At 38.4% G+C, this 15999-nt stretch overlaps 1 protein-coding gene across 1 annotated transcript in view; it reads right to left on the bottom strand.

The window, feature by feature from the left end:
* The window catches only part of GLI3 (GLI family zinc finger 3), a 365028-nt gene extending 349349 nt beyond the window's left edge, over window positions 1-15679 (bottom strand). Inside the window, exon 1 of the mRNA XM_007941238.2 lies at window positions 15556-15679. Coding sequence (XP_007939429.1) covers window positions 15556-15679 — 124 coding nt within the window. The remainder of the gene's footprint in view (window positions 1-15555) is intronic.
* Window positions 15680-15999: the final 320 nt, after the last annotated feature.

Raw genomic sequence — 15999 nt, 5'->3', positions numbered from 1 at the left:
TGGTTAATTTCTCTTAGATGACATATTACTTTTGAGGTGGCTGCACTATGGTCAATGGTATTTGTTTAGAGGCATAGAGGCATGAGCAAGGTTTTCCTAGGGTTTAGAAAATTGACAGTACCTTCATGAGAAAAACTTTCTATAAAAATCTAACTTTTTTTTTAAGCACATATAATCTCTCACTTCTATTTAAAAATGACAGATTCCCGAAGTAAAACCAACGTACAAAATTATACTAGTACTTACATGTAAGATTTGTACTTCTATCATTAGTAAACTCATGTACACCTACACCTCACTTATCGACTACTCATGATCTGATATTTCACATTTACAACCACAGTGAAAAATCTACTATGACTATTTTGTGCATCAAGATCTCATGTCTGACAGTAACAAATGCCAAAAGGCAAGGGTAATGCTGGCTGTGATGGTTAATGTTATGTGTCAACTTGGTTAAGCCATGATTCTCAGTGGTTGGTAGTTATGTAACAATGAAATTTGGTATGTAATGATGAACTATGGCAGTTATGTAATGATATAATTTGGCAGTTACGTAATGATGTAACCTGGCAGTTATATAATTATTGAATCCTCCTCCATTTTGTGATCTGAGGTGGTCTCCTTCCTTTTCACATAATGCTAATCTTCACATAAAGACCTGGCCTTTGGAACTTAACCATGTTGATATATGAGGAGTGGGTATATTGTGAAGTTTCCATATTTGAACACTGTCCTCCTCACAGATCTCATTCCACCTACCAACAGTTTGAAAATCACTGGTTTAGTCTAGAATAATGACTAAGCAACATTTTGTAGAGTTGGTCCAACTAATATACCACTTCTGTCTTAAGATGAGTTTTTTATCTCTACATTCCACTCTCAACCCGGAACTTTTTGAAAGAGTAGTAAATGAAAGGAACTTAGTTTTAAATAAAATAGTAATTTTTCTTAAAAGAAATAAGAGATAGGAAAATTGCCTTCTTATCCTACTCTTTCTTCATCATCTCTTGCTGTTGGAAGGGGAATCAAAGATGATATACTTTGCAGCTAGCCAGCTGAAGGTCTAGCAAGAGGTAAATATGAGACAGTGCCCCCTTTTCAGTGTGAAAAGCAAACCATACAGGAGTACTAACTCATGCTATACCAACACTCCTCACCAAGGAAGAACAATCAAGAACAAAGCTTTTTCTGCTGTACCACTACATACTGCACTCCCATACCGCTTGACCCTTTTGGATTCCTCAATATTCAACCAATAGATGTATTCAAACGTCTCAAGAGAATAGAATGATGGAGTAATTAAAATCATGGAACTGCCAACATTGTAAATATTTCCTGGTAAATTATGAATTTAATACTCAATTGAAGATTTCTTCTAAGCATTTAAAAACTAGAAAACACACAGTGGTCCATTTCACTTTAAGTTTAAATCAAACTTGTCTTTAAAAAGTAATGTGTGTGTGTATATATCTCTATCTATATAGAAGCTCTGGTGGCTCAATGCCTAAGGCATTTGACTGCCAACCAGAAGGCTGATGGTTCAAACCCACCAGCCACTCCTCACAAGGAAGACTGGGCAATCTACTTCTGTAATGATACCACCTCGGAAACCTGAAGAGGGGTCGCTATGAGTTGGATTTGACTCAATGGCAGTGAGTTTATATCTGTATATATATATATATATATATATATATACACACACATATGTACATATATATGTATATTTGCAGATATGTGTCACTTAACGTCAATGATACACACTGTGAAATAGGATGTTACATGATTTGGACATTGTGAGAACACCATATTATTATATTCAAGCAGTTCCCATACAATCTGTAGTTGTCAGGTGCCACTGAGTTGATTCCGAGTCATAGGGACCTTATGTACAACAGAACAAAACACTGCCTGGTCCTGCACCATCCTAACAATCGTTACTATAAAAAGCCTATTATACTAAAACCTTATGGAAGCCTGCTGGACAAAGCTTGAGAGTTCTATCTACTGGATACAGGAGATAGGCCTTGCTGGGTGTGCATCTGGGGTGGGCAGAAGCTGCTCTGACAACCTGGACCAAGGCTTGCATATATCTGGGTACAGGGCTGGAGAAGGACACACAGTGGGCATAAAAAGGTGGCTGCAGGGGCCAGGTGTGCAGGTGTCAGGAGTGTGACTAGCAGTAGCAGTTCTGGCTGTTGCTATCCTATTTGCGTGACCACTTCCTAATTATAGGTAGCCACCACCTGGAACCAGGAGCCTGCACACACCCTGGGCCTGGCCAATGCCACTAGCACCAATGGCACAAACAGAGAAGCTGCAGCAGGTGATGCCATGCACCAAGCATGAAAGGCTTCACAGCTGCTGAGCAGGTGAATGAAGCCAGGAGGAGAAGAAGGAGGAGGTAAAGGAAGGGGTGCTGTTAGGCTGGGATGCACCCTGGAACTTGTCTGCTCACTCACACTGGTGGTTTGGGGTCTTTAAAACGATTAGGAAGAGATACTACACAAAAGGAGAGCTGCTTTCTCTTTAAAAAAGAGAAAAACACTTTATAGTACAACATATATGCAGACAGAAGTACATGCAGTTGTACATTTCCTGGACGGATGTTAAGTGATGCATACCCGTGTGTGTGGGTATGTATGTGTATGTATATACATGCATGCACACAGAGACACATATACATACATATACATACACGTGTGTGTGTGTGTATGTATTTGTAAGCCTTCTTCTTAATTCACCAGGTTTTTTGGGTCAAACCGATGGATGAAAACATCCTGAATTTGTGTGAAACTGATCAAAGAAAGCACTTTGAATTTATGTGAAAAGGTTTCCCATTAAGATGGTAGCTACTTTTTTTTTCAAGCAAGATCCTTTTTTAATTGCGGAAAAGAGCCCAAAGGCTTTGTCAAAGGGCACATGTTTTCTATAAATCAAAACATAAATAAATAAATGTGAGATTATTTCACTGGGCATACATATGGTTTTTGCTAAGTATACTCTATTTATAAAACATTGTTAGCCTACACCGGAACTGCTGTCAACATTTATAGGAAAGGAACTTTTCTACTGCTCTGAAATTTGCCAGGATTTGAAAACACGCCTAGAACCATTACTTTTTTAAGACAAGTTTGATTTAAACTTAAAGTGAAATGGGCCACTGTGTGTTTTCTAGTTTTTAAATGCTTGGAAGAAATATTCAATTGAATATTAAATTCATAATTTACCAGGAAATATTTACAGTGCTGGCAGTTCTATGATTTTAATCACTCCATCATTCTATTCTTTTGAGAAGTTCTCTTTTATTTTTAAGCAAGGGTCTTGGATTATTTTTCTTATCGCTGGCAGTAAAACAAAAAATAATTTGTGGAAGAGGGGTCTCCAAAATCTTACTTAGGGTTCGTATTCATAAGTGCCTTGCCATCTTCTCCAAAATGCTCATTTGCATGATCTCTTCTCTGTAAATACTCCCCCCTAGACTACAAAGCCATTTACCAATCCTACTCAGAGAACAGTCCCCAAAATGAAGTTTTCTTTGAAAGGAATTAGCCATCAACAAGCATGAAGTAATAGTCCTTGACAACCAACAGCAAACCATAGAAAGTAATAGTAACTTTAATAATAATTTACATTCTCCATTTTCCATTCAACTTTTCTCTCTTGGGCTGCAGTGCCTTCCAACAGAATTTTTTCCGACACTTTAATTTTTCATCCAAGGGGCAATCAATCCCTACTCTAGGTGGACCTAAGCCAATAGTTACAGTACAGTCAAGAGCAGAAGCAGAGTTCCTGAAAGGGAACTGTTTCTCTTGCTCTCTTTTATTTTGTTATTTCTTTTCAAGTTGCATCTTACCCAGTCATATGAAATGCATTTGTTTTTATTTTTAAAGATAACTATGCAGTCAAAAATGAATCACCCTCTTGAAAGGCAAGGGAAAACTGTTCTACAACTCTGCAAAAAAGTTGTGTTTTATAAATTTGCATATGAACACTTAAGGTGTTAAAATATTAAAATATATTTAATGATTACCTAGCATGTAATTACCTGTATATGATTAAATTGCTTTGGAAACAAAGTAAATGTCTTCACTGCCAACTGCCTGTCCTAATTTATATGTAGAGTTCCAAAATACTTATTACAACTCATATGGAGAATTCTATTTCTTTGCAGTGGATGGAGGTCACTGTGACTTGGCAGGGGAGGGCATTCCAAGGCAGTTAACAGCCACAATATATTTAAAGGGGAAGATTGCTTACAGAACTCAATCATGTTTTCAATAAACTTAAAGACAGATATGATCTAGACAGACAGACTGACAGACCAACTAATCCAAAAGAAAATTAGATTTGTGTATACTCATTTTTAGAATTTTGCTGATTAAGAACTAGCTACTCTAATGGTAGACACTAAAGCATTTGAAATTATAAGGAAAGGCAGAACTCTCCAGAACTTCTGCTCCTAATCAATCACTAGAGATCAGTGACATCATTAGAGTCTTTGATCACAGCTCCTCTTTCAAGCTCAGATGGGACTGAATTGATCCTTGCTAGCACAGAGAATGGAGAAACACCTAGGAATACAATTCACTGTGCAACATGAGAAGTCATCAACCTCTCTTCCCCTCTGGAAAGCCTATCCCACTTCAAGAGGTACAGAGAGTGCATACCAGAGCAGCCAAACACCAAACAATAGATCCACCTCCTTAAATCCCAACCTAATTCCCATCTTACTAGGATTCCCAAGGTGCTTAAGAGGGAAAGGGATGATAAGCTACTTTGCTCTCAAAGAACCTAGGTTATGAACCCTACAAGTTTAGTCTTCCTCATCCAGTATACATACCTAAGTTGTTGTTGTTATGTGCCATCAAGTCAGATCTGACTCATGGAGACCCAAAAGAAATCTTAAATCCCCTCACCACGTGTGAGGTGCGGGGAGGAGCAAGGGGTCTATGGACATTTTTTTTTTTCTCCATTCTCTCCATTACAATGCACTTAACAATTCAGAACTCTCCCTTCTACTTCTGAATCTTACTTAATGAGTAAAACTAAAAATGCTAGTTCTCTACATTGATCCATGGCCAAAAAGAAAGTCCTTGCATGTAATGTTGGCTTCTACAATTTCAAAGTGGTTGGATTGCAATCTCTCACAACATTATAATCTGAAACAGCCAGATTGGGAATGAAAAGTTTTAACTGACCTTTACTACTTTAGTTCCATTGTTGTTTTTTTCCCCTCCTTATTTGTAATCCGAATCTAATTGAGCTTGGTGAACGGTGGTAGAATGTAGTTTATTATCCCCCTCATCAGGTGATCAATGATTTCATTAATAAGACAGATAACAAAACTGTCATATCATCGACACTGTTATGAAAGATGATTCTAGCTTCCCGCTCCATTTTCCAAGGTCCGGGGTTCTCTGTGGCAGCTCTGAGTCCATTCAATATTTTCCACAGACAGAGAAAAGTGAAAATCCATTTTGAAACCAATTTCAATTAGGATCCAGAAGCTGTTATCACAGGTGTCGCAGAATGGGTCCGTAAGTGGAAATGTCGCCTATCCATTCTGAAATGAAACCTTATCAGGGGCTACAAAGATGGCTGGGGACAGCCTATCTGTAAATTACTTTTCGTCCTGTGTTAACTCAACCTTAGTTCTGTCATATGGAATTCTTTCCATCCACTAGTAATAATCTAATGATTAACTAGACACAGCACCCAAACAGCCTTCAGCTGGACAGGGCTGTCCCCTTCAACATGGGTACAAATGCAAATATACTAGGGACCACGGGCAAGCAAAGGTAGAAGCATGCTTTAAATGATAGAACTAAAAGTTTATTATGGGAAATAAAAGAAGCTCATCTCCACCCATTGCATTCCTGGTGATTTTTCAATCGCAAACTCCAAGGCCCCATTATTTCATTAATGCAGCACCCAAGTAGTGAGGCTTTTCTCTCACATCTTTCAGTCTCCTTTTAGCAAATTATCCCATGACGGCGGATTTATTCAGTCAAAGACCTCGGACTTTGAGAGGCAACAAAAGAATCAAGAGACTTTCTGGTCCACCTGCCTGGCGAATGATGAGGCAGGGAAAAGTCTCCCCCAGAGAAACCAATCAAACCATTGTGTGGCACAGTCAGACCTTTTCAACTGTCAAGCCAGAGAGCAGGGAAAGAGATGAAAGAACGCGGGATGAAACTACCATTTACGGAACCATGTGGGAATGGTCTCCTAAGATTTAATAATTGGGATGGAACTCAACTTTCTACAACTAAAGGAAAGGGGGGAAAAAAAAACCACAAGAGAGAGACTGAGAACAGGAAAGAGTCAGAGAAAGAGGAAAAAAAGAGCAAAAAAAGAAAAATCAGCAGCCTAAATCAGACTAGGAATAACTTTCATACAAAAATCTCCCCTACCTGATATGAACTCCTATTTGTAAAAGCAATGGGGAAAGGAAGAAATGTGAGAGAAAAAGGAAAAAAAAAAATCTAACAAACCATTTGAGTTTCTTCCTCTAGGTTAGAGCTGCATTAAGAATTCTGATTTTAACTTTAATTCAAAGTAACAAAAACAACAAAAAATCTCTTATTAATAGAGCTGTCTTGTAGCTTTAAATATAAAATGTCGTTTTAAAATTGGCCTAGAAGAAAATAATACACTGATTTGACTCAAGAAAAGAAAAGAAACTGACAGAGACACTAAAACTAGGTTGTATAATTTTAGGCAGTTTTCAAGAATATTTTAGTTATATTACAAGTCCAACATTAGCTATTTAAACAGGATGAGGAAAAAACTCTCAGTACTGCTAAAGGGACCTTAAAAAAATGATGGGTGTTTTTTAACATGAAAATAAACATAATACCAAGCAGCAACTGCAGCTCCAAGACTTTTTATTACTACTGGTGACTCAAACAATATGTATTACTAAGCTGAGTTTAAAACACAAGTATTTGTTGATAGTTTGAGGGGTGATGGAACTGTTCTGTATCTTGATTGTGGTGGTGATTACATGACTTTATGGATTTATCCAAACTTATAGAACCGTACACCAAAAAACAAATTTCACTGTATATAATTTAAAAAGAGATAAATGCAAATTAAAGCACATGGAATTTGAGAACATTTCCATTTAAACCAGATAACTGGAGGGTTTTTTCCTTTCACCATCATCATTACCCTGTCTCCCTCTCTGCCTGAAACACCTAGAGCCACCAGTGCTCAGCATGGCATCCACTGGCATTCCATGGTGCAAGCAAGCCCTTCTCCTCTACCTTCAGGATCAGAGTAGTATGTGATAGAAGGCCACCAAGCTATCTCCCCAGAGGGAGCTTTCTTCCCACAATAACTACTTGTCCCTTAAACTTCTACTATTTGGTCGCTGTTTCTGATTCTGACCAGTTTGTTTCTGGAAATATGAAATAACCACACCACTTGATTACAAGTAATAAAGGCACCCCAGAAACTTCCCACAAGCAGAATGCATCATATTGTGCCTCCTTTTTACTCTCAAGTTTGGAAAACTGTGGCAAAATGTGAATGATTTTTACTCCTCACTTATCTGAGCACTTAAGACCTGTTATTTTAGAGGGAAAATCCCATGTTATTTAAACAGAAAAAATAAAAAATAAAGGAGGAGGCTTTTGCCCTTTTGGAAGCACCTTAGTACAAAATGACTGATTTTATCTGATTATCTCAATGAGTATGAATAAGAAGTAGACCCTAAAAGCATATGATTCATTAAATCCAGACTTGTGCCAATTTCAGGATCAGTGATCTGAAGTGAAGTACTATCTCCTGATCCCAGATCCTATCACCTAACAGCCTGCTAAGCTAGGGACTGGATGACCACAAGGATAGTAAGGATTCTGTTTTGTATTAGCAATACCTTCCAATTCTCTCAATCATGTTAGCTTAGCAGTCCTCAGGTTATTAACAAATTATTTTGTGCTAAGAGGAGTATTAGGAAATGTGCCAATGAATTAATTACCAGATTATATCTAGAATTGTCTATTACTATGAGAAGTAACAGCTAACAGTTTTGGGTACTCACTCTATCAGGTCAGAGATGTTAACTAATTATAATTAGCCCAAGTCACACAGCGATTATGGGTAAGGGCCAGGATTCAAACCCTGGCATCTAGCAGCACAGTAATTGCTCTTACACACACTAAAGCTGTTTTACAAGCTCCCCCACCCCCACCCCAAGGAAAGTTCTGGTAGGCATCTATACTTACTTTGCAAGTTCAATGAATATCTACTGAGATCCTCTCAGCAACAAAACACTGGATTTAAAACAAAAAACAAAAAAACTCACTGCCATCTAGTCGGATCCTACTCACAGCGACCCCGCTCTGGATTTCCCAGGCGGTGTCACTACGCAAGTAGATTGCCCTATCTTCCTTCTGCAGAGCAGCTGCTGAGTTTGAACCACCAGCCTTCTGGTTAGCGGTCAAACGCCTTAAGCATCACACCACCAGTGTGCCTAAAACACTGTATTAGAAGGGGGTAAAAAAGACAATCCAGATGCTACTCTCAAAAGTTTAAAATATGTGAAAGTTCTATTAGAAAGTTTCAAAAAGGACGTCTTCAAGACATAGGGGAAAGAGTTTGAAAAGGATATACTCACGTTTGAGAAGAATTTACACATTCAGATTTAGAAAAAATACTTGCTCTGTAGAGGAACACATGGACAAGTCATGCTGTTGTTATTATGTGCCGTCGAGTTGGACCCGACTCATAGCGACCCTTCCTTGGGTTTCCAAGGCAGTATAACTACGGAAGTAGATTGCCCAACCTTCCTTCCAAGGAGTAGCTGGTGGGTTTGAACTGCCAGCCTTCCGGTTAGCAGTCAAGCGCCTTAGGCACTATGTCACAGTGCCCTTCAATTTAGCTAGAGCACTGATTATGGGGTAGGATAGAATGGTTGTAGTACTTCAGATGGAAATCTCAGCCTGGAGTCAGATGTTGAGATATCTAAATATTAAGTGAAAAGATTTGAACTTTATAGGTATTTGGGAGCCACAGAATGTTCTAGAGTAGGTGTGTGGAAGAGTTTTGTGTCTGTGAGCAGAGTTTATCTTGTCAAGACTAACCTGACAAGTACAAGTCTGAAGGATGAGAAGAAAGGAGACCAAAGGCATGTAACTGGTTAGAAGGCTATTTTAATTGTCCAGGTATGAGACAGAGAGGTCTTAACTAGTATAGTGGCAGTAGGCATGGCATGAAGGGACATGGGTGAATAATTACAGAAGACCTAACAGGACCTCGCACTGGACAGAACCAGAAGAAGTATGAGAGAGAGGAGGGCCAAAGGTGGTAATAGTTTCAAGCCTAGGAATCTGCATGAATGGTGCTATACTTAGCTGAAGTACAGAATTTAGTGGCTGCTAGAATTTAGGAAGGAAACTGACTTCTATTTACTTGGAGCTAAAGAGCAAGAGCCAAAATTATGAGTTTAGAGGTCAAGAGTTGTTGTTGTTATGTGCCATTGAGTTGGACCCGACTCATAGCGACCCTTCCTTGGGTTTCCGAGGCAGTATCACTATGGAAGTAGATTGCCCCATCTTCTTTCTGAGGAGTGGCTGGTGGGTTTGAACCACCAGCTTTCTGATTAGCAGTCAAGTGCCTTAGGTACTATGCTACCAGAGCTCCCAGAGGTCAAAGGTATAGGGTTCTTACTAGAATTACATTATTCATCATTAGTTAGTTTAAAAACTTGAAAGTTCTTTTAAGAAGAATAAAATCTAACTCTACTATAGCACAAACCACCATACATATAGTTATCATTAACAAAAGAAATAGTTGAGCCTATCAGGAAAAGGGATGTGCATAGCTGTTTCTAAAGTTAAGACTTAATAGGTACATTAGTTTTCAAGGTTAAAGAAATCATAATTAATTTTCTTAAACATAATCTTCCCTATTGTCTGGCTTAAGGAGCTCTAGTGGCATAGTGCCTAAGGAAGGCACTGGACTGCTAACCAGAAAGTTAGTGGTTCAAACCCACCAGCCACTCCATGGAAGGAACACTGGGCAATCTACTTCTGTAAAGATTTACCACCTCGGAAACTCAAAGGGGGTCATTGTGAGTCAGAATCGATTCAATGGCTTAAAAAGGCATTTAGGAGGAAGTTACAAAACTTGGTTCTTTTTTTATGCATCGTCCCTTACTTAAGATGTGCAAACTTGGTCACACTTGGGATCCATGAAACATCTTAAACTATTTTTCAGACATCTGAGTGCAGCAAATTCAAAATTATTTTTGCCAAACATTTTTCCCTTAATTTCAAAGCCCATGTCTATTTTCAAGGAAACACAATCTTTTTTGTTTTCGATTCATAATATTTCACTCACCAACAAGCTTTTTCTTAATAACAATGGCTGACATTTTACTATGTGGTACTTACCCTAAGCACCTACAGGAATTGACTCATCTAATTCTCCTGGAGATCCTGAAGAGTGTATCTAATTACTATCTTATTAAACAGATGAGGAAGCTAAGACTTTGACAGTTAATTTGCCCACAGTCCTATAGCTAGTGTTCGGCACTGCTAGAACTCAACTCAAACTTTCAGATTCCAAAACCTGAGTGTGCTCCTAACCAACACCTTACAACTTCAAATCCATTTTACCTGAAAATGTCCATCTCTCTTGTGCCAGGAAAGGAAATGTGGCCAAGAAAAACAGGATTAGATATCTAAAGGGTCAAGAAACCTAACATTCACAACCTGAGATCTACCTAGTGGGAACTGTCTGCCCATTTCTCAGCAGAATTAGTACATAAATTCTTAAATAAGGTCAAGGAGACAAGAGCTAATAATGGTAGGGAACAGTCACTTAATTCTGAATCTCAACAAATTCATCTATCCAATTTCCAACCAGGAGACTACAGATATTAAGATTAACACCTACTTAATGGGCAGTTTGAAAGCAAATCGCAAGGCCAGGAAGCAACGAAAAGTCAAAGCAAAAAAAAAAAAAGAGGAGAGAAAGAGCATCTCCTTAAATATTTTCAGATATTTTCTGCTCTTATAAACCTCAAAGACTTTTTTTCTAAGCAGAGGAGAACCAAGCACCACCCCCCTTAAAAAAAAAAAAAAAGAATCAAAGTGAACAAGGGAACTTCCTCTTCATCATTAATCTATCAACTTTGGTGTCATATTGCATCATCATTAGGATAATCATTTCTGCTTTCTATCACTTTAAAGTATGCTCCCAATAACTACCAAATCCGATAAAAGTTCTTCAAGACCACAGCATGCCCAAGTTTATTATTAGTTCCTTTCTTTTTTAAAGCAGAGTTGTAGTTCAATAACAAATTACGCCTTTAAAAAAAAAAATCCACAGGCCAAAAATTAAAATTAAAATTAAAAGTCAATACGTGCAAAATCACTCAAGGAAATTTTATTATGGATAAGAATTTTAAAATACTGGAAGATCTACTTAGAAAACTTTTATTTAAAACTTCGAAAGTAATAAATATATACCAGAAGCAAGCAGATCCACAGTAAATCAATTACTAAGACATTTTAGCTATAACATTAGCACATTAACAGATTTGCACATATTAAGTCACCAGTGACCCCTGATATCTGAGTACACTTTGTGTATGGAAGACACCGTGTTAGTTACCAAAAATAATCACTTAAATCCCAATTACATTTAAGAAATATTCAGAAAACTAAATACCCTCTCCTTTGCCATTTAAGTTGACTAAACACTAAAGCTTAAAAGTGAAACCATGGGCCCATGAGACACACCTTGTGGTTCCTAGGTAAAAACTACTAAAGATTAAGTTGATACAGGTTCATAAATGTTACAAAATAAAATTTGGCTTGTTTTTGCCATACAAAATCTAGAACAAATTCTTTCCCTTGTATTATTTTAAATTTCAGAGTTAAGAGGCAAATGGTTATTTAAAACACGGTTCAAGGTTTTTGAACCATACATTTCAGTGGTGTATATGTGTGTGTTTAAACAAAACTCTATATGCATGTTATTCTAGGAGCAGATACTCAGCTGAGAAAAGTAAGAAAACAGATCTGTAAAGACATGCACTGGAATGTGCGTGGTTTGGCTGGAAGGCTCAGAATCAGGAACAAATTGCAGCACATAATGGCCTGAAAAAGTTAATTAAGTCAACCAATACAAGCACCAATAACAAAATCTTTTTGTCTGTTTGGTTGGTTTTAATCACAGAATTGTAGATGAGAGACAAAATACATATACCACATTTGTTAGGTCCTTGAAGCTACACTCATTTTTAATTGTTCAGTTACAAACCACTGCATTTCAGAGCTTTGTAAAGAAAGCATAAGAAGGTCCTAGAAATAGACACAATCATTACTAGTCTATCATAGGCATACAAATGAATTATGTTCCTTTTAGTGAATAATCTTTTAGTAGTAACCTGGGTGGTACAAGCAGTAAATACACTCACGGGCCCTCTAACCAAAAGGGTGGAGGTTCCAGCACACCCTGAGGTGCCTCAGAAGAAAGGCATGGTGATCTCCTTCTGAAAAATCAGCCATTGAAAACTCTATGAAGCTTAGTTCTACTAGGACACACATGGGGTCTCATGAGTCAGAGTCCACTAGAAGGCAACTGGTACCTTCTCTTACAGAGAAAAGAGGTAAGATGGAAAGTAAGACTAACAAACGGTCAGTTCTTGGCAATAGCAGCTACCAGGCAGCACACACATAGGATACCAACCATCAAAAGCCTGGAGCCAACACAACTCTAAAATCCAAACAGGGCCACAGATCGTAACCTGCACATTATTCTATGCAACCACTTTAAGTGCTGCAGGGGGTGTGAGACGAGGTAAGGAGCTTTCAGAAAAAAAGAAAAAAAGCTCCGCAATTTTAGCAACTGCACATTCCTTTAGTAAACTCTGTCCTGGAATTGTAGACAGTCTGAATTAGTCAGATAGAAACTCCTTTGTAAACTCTAGTGCAGTGTAACTGTTGTTGTTGTTATATGCCGTCGAGTCGGCCCAACTCATAGCGACCCCTCCTTGGGTTTCCGAGGCAGTATCACTATGGAAGTAGATTGCCCCATCTTCCTTCCGAGGAGTGGCTGGTGGGTTTGAACCGCCAGCCTTCTGGTTAGCAGTCAAGTGCCTTAGACACTATGCTACTGGAGCTCCCACAGTGATACTAGTACTGTATAAAAAATCATTAAAATTATTAGCATTGCTTACATAAGACAATCACAAAGAAAAGGGTTTGTTTTCTTTTGCTTCACTTTTTTTCTGAGTTTCCATTTGTTTCTTTTCCTGGAATCTTCTAGGAGGTTGCAATCCAAGTCTAAAATGACCACTTCCATTTTTCTTTTATTTTGGTTAGTCTTTATCTCAAAATTAAAAGCAATAAATCTCCTAGAAGAAACAGGGGCACTGGGAAAAAATGATCAACATGCCCAGGATTTCTAGGACAGGTATCATTCAGGCTTGTGCCCTGCAACCCTTCACCCGAAATGGCAGACTTCATACACATTTAGGAGGCAACGTGTGCTTGAAAGGCAGAGACAGGAGACTACTGAAGTCTTGTGTAGTAAATAGACCTGTGATTACTGCAACGTGTAAGACCAACTCTTGTAAGTCACTGCTCCTTCTCTGGCCAACTTTCTCTAGTCAGTTTTTTTGGCTGGTCAATGATAAGTCTGTTCCTAGTCACCTTAAACAGGTACATAAGGCAGACAGGTGGTCAGAGGACTCAAGACAAATGCAGCACCTTGTGAGTGTGCCCAGGAACGGGATGGCAAAAGTAACAGCGTCTTCATAAGAACACAACACTGCTGTGTTAACTCTGCTGAACTTCATAAAAAGGATGGTCGTTTATGTAGACTCCAGAAAAAGGACGGTTTATATGTAGACTCCAGATAGCACAGCATCATCATCTACCAATTTACACACGTTCTAACTCCCCCTACACACACACACACACACACACACACAAAGCATAATATACAGAAAGTGTTTATTCCAACAAAATTACTAAAATAATTATCAAATAACCAAAGTTACATGCACTGATTCTACTTCTAAAATAATATTTTCTCTAATTTTTACAAATTCCAGAAAAAAGAAAACAAGGGCAACACTTTTTTAATGAGAAAATACGCCTTCTCTAACCACACTGGAAGAATAATGCAAATATGCTTGTTTAATTAAAATAAGCTCCAGTCCTGACCTTTAATATCAAAAACAAAGGGAGAAATATAGATATATTTTCATATATCTGTAAAGTAAATTCATTATTTTAACTGGTAAAGGAAAGAATTCTCAGACAAATATATCTCCCTAAGGACCAATTCAAAATGGACTCATTAGCCAGTAGGTTTAAGAGCAAGCCCCTCCCCTAGGAAAGCCCGCTCTGCACATTCATTAAACTAGGCAAAGGAGTGCAGATGACAGGCACATATTCTCCACAGACATGGACAGGGAAGAGAAGAGCAGTGTCCAGACTCCTTAGAGGTGTCAGATCAAGCCAGAGCCATATTTAGGACTGGAAGGTACAGGTTTTGTTACTGAATATTTTTCCTTACTCTAAGCCTTACAGTCTAAAGTTCTAGGCTGCAGTTACCTTCCAAAGCAAAGTCTGACAAACTACAAACTACAAACAGTATGTAACTGTAAATCTACCTAGTAAATTCTTTCTTGGAATAAATAACATATAAGCCCACCAGGAGGGAGGTAGCAGGTTTGCAAATAAATCAATAGACCCTAGGACCCAGGAGAACTGGCTGGCTCATTCTTCCTAAGGTCACATGGAAAAGCAGAGGGAAACTCAGGAAAGTCAGGAATGGCTGTGACATCTACAAAAGTCAAACACACTAATGGTCTACAACAGTGGAAAAGTGGGAAAAGGAAGTGAAGGGTGCCATTAAGTTATTCAGTCTGTTTTTACCAGAGGGGCTCTGGAATTTATTTTCTATAATCCACGCCTCTTAACACTTTGCTTAAAATTTAAAAACACAGCATATAGAAACAGTGGCTTTATGTTTATCTCTGAACACCATTAAGTAAATCAAGTTTTTATAAACTAGCAACAACAAAACCTGCCTATCAGATACTGGAGTTACCCTGATGATCAATTGTTAATAAATTTGAAAATCCTATAAATTTGGACTGTTTAAAATTGGGGTGGGGGGCAGATCTTGACATTAATTTCAACAAGGCAACTTTTGTGTCTTTTGCAGTAACTAATTATTCTAACTAGTGTAGATTTTCCATGGTGAAATGCAAAGCATGCTGAACTCTTGCCAGACTAATCAAGATGATTTCCAAAATGCCAAAACAGGAACTTCCTATAATAAATAACCTATCACATTTACATCTCAAATTAGAAAATTTGGAAGAAAATGAGTACTCTTGGTGCCAAAACAGGGATTACTAAAGCCTGCCCACCTCACACACACCCCTTCACCCCTATTGGCTTTCTTCAGTCACTCATAGAACAAGCACTGGTCCAGGTGCAAATGCTCCATTCACAAGGAATGCAGAGAACATAAAAATGACTAGAGGCTGAGCTGCTGGGAAATCCCGAGGCCGCTCACCGTTGGAAGTGGTGCTGGAAGCAACTGCTTTCTCGCTGACATCTGTTCGAGTGGAGCATTTCACGATAGAATTCTCAACTTTCTTCTTCTCAGTGGTCGTAGAGCTGTGAGACTGGGCCTCCATGGTATCTTCTCATTACTTCAGCTCTCTTCTCCCAGTAACGCCTAAATAAAACAATAGCACCATCAAATTCAAACCCTATTTGAACAAAACAAAGTCTTACTCAAAAGCTCACTATACCTGCCACCTGAAGAGGAGCCTAGAGCCTTGGCAATTCATAATATGGGAGACCCTTCTAGGGTTTGCTTGCAAAAATATCTGAAAGTCTTATGAACAAGGCAGTCTTCCCTCGGTAGTGCAAATGATTTGCACTTGGGTGCTAACCTAAAGGTTGACAGTTCAAATCCACCCAGCATTATCTTGGAAGAAAGGCCTGGGCATCT

This window comes from Orycteropus afer, unplaced genomic scaffold (assembly GCF_000298275.1).
Source record: "Orycteropus afer afer isolate SDZICR_OR568_19922 unplaced genomic scaffold, OryAfe1.0 scaffold00077, whole genome shotgun sequence".
In the NCBI taxonomy this organism is placed as follows: domain Eukaryota; kingdom Metazoa; phylum Chordata; class Mammalia; order Tubulidentata; family Orycteropodidae; genus Orycteropus; species Orycteropus afer.
Note: the sequence above shows the minus strand (reverse complement) of the source record. Positions and strands in the feature narration are given on the sequence as shown.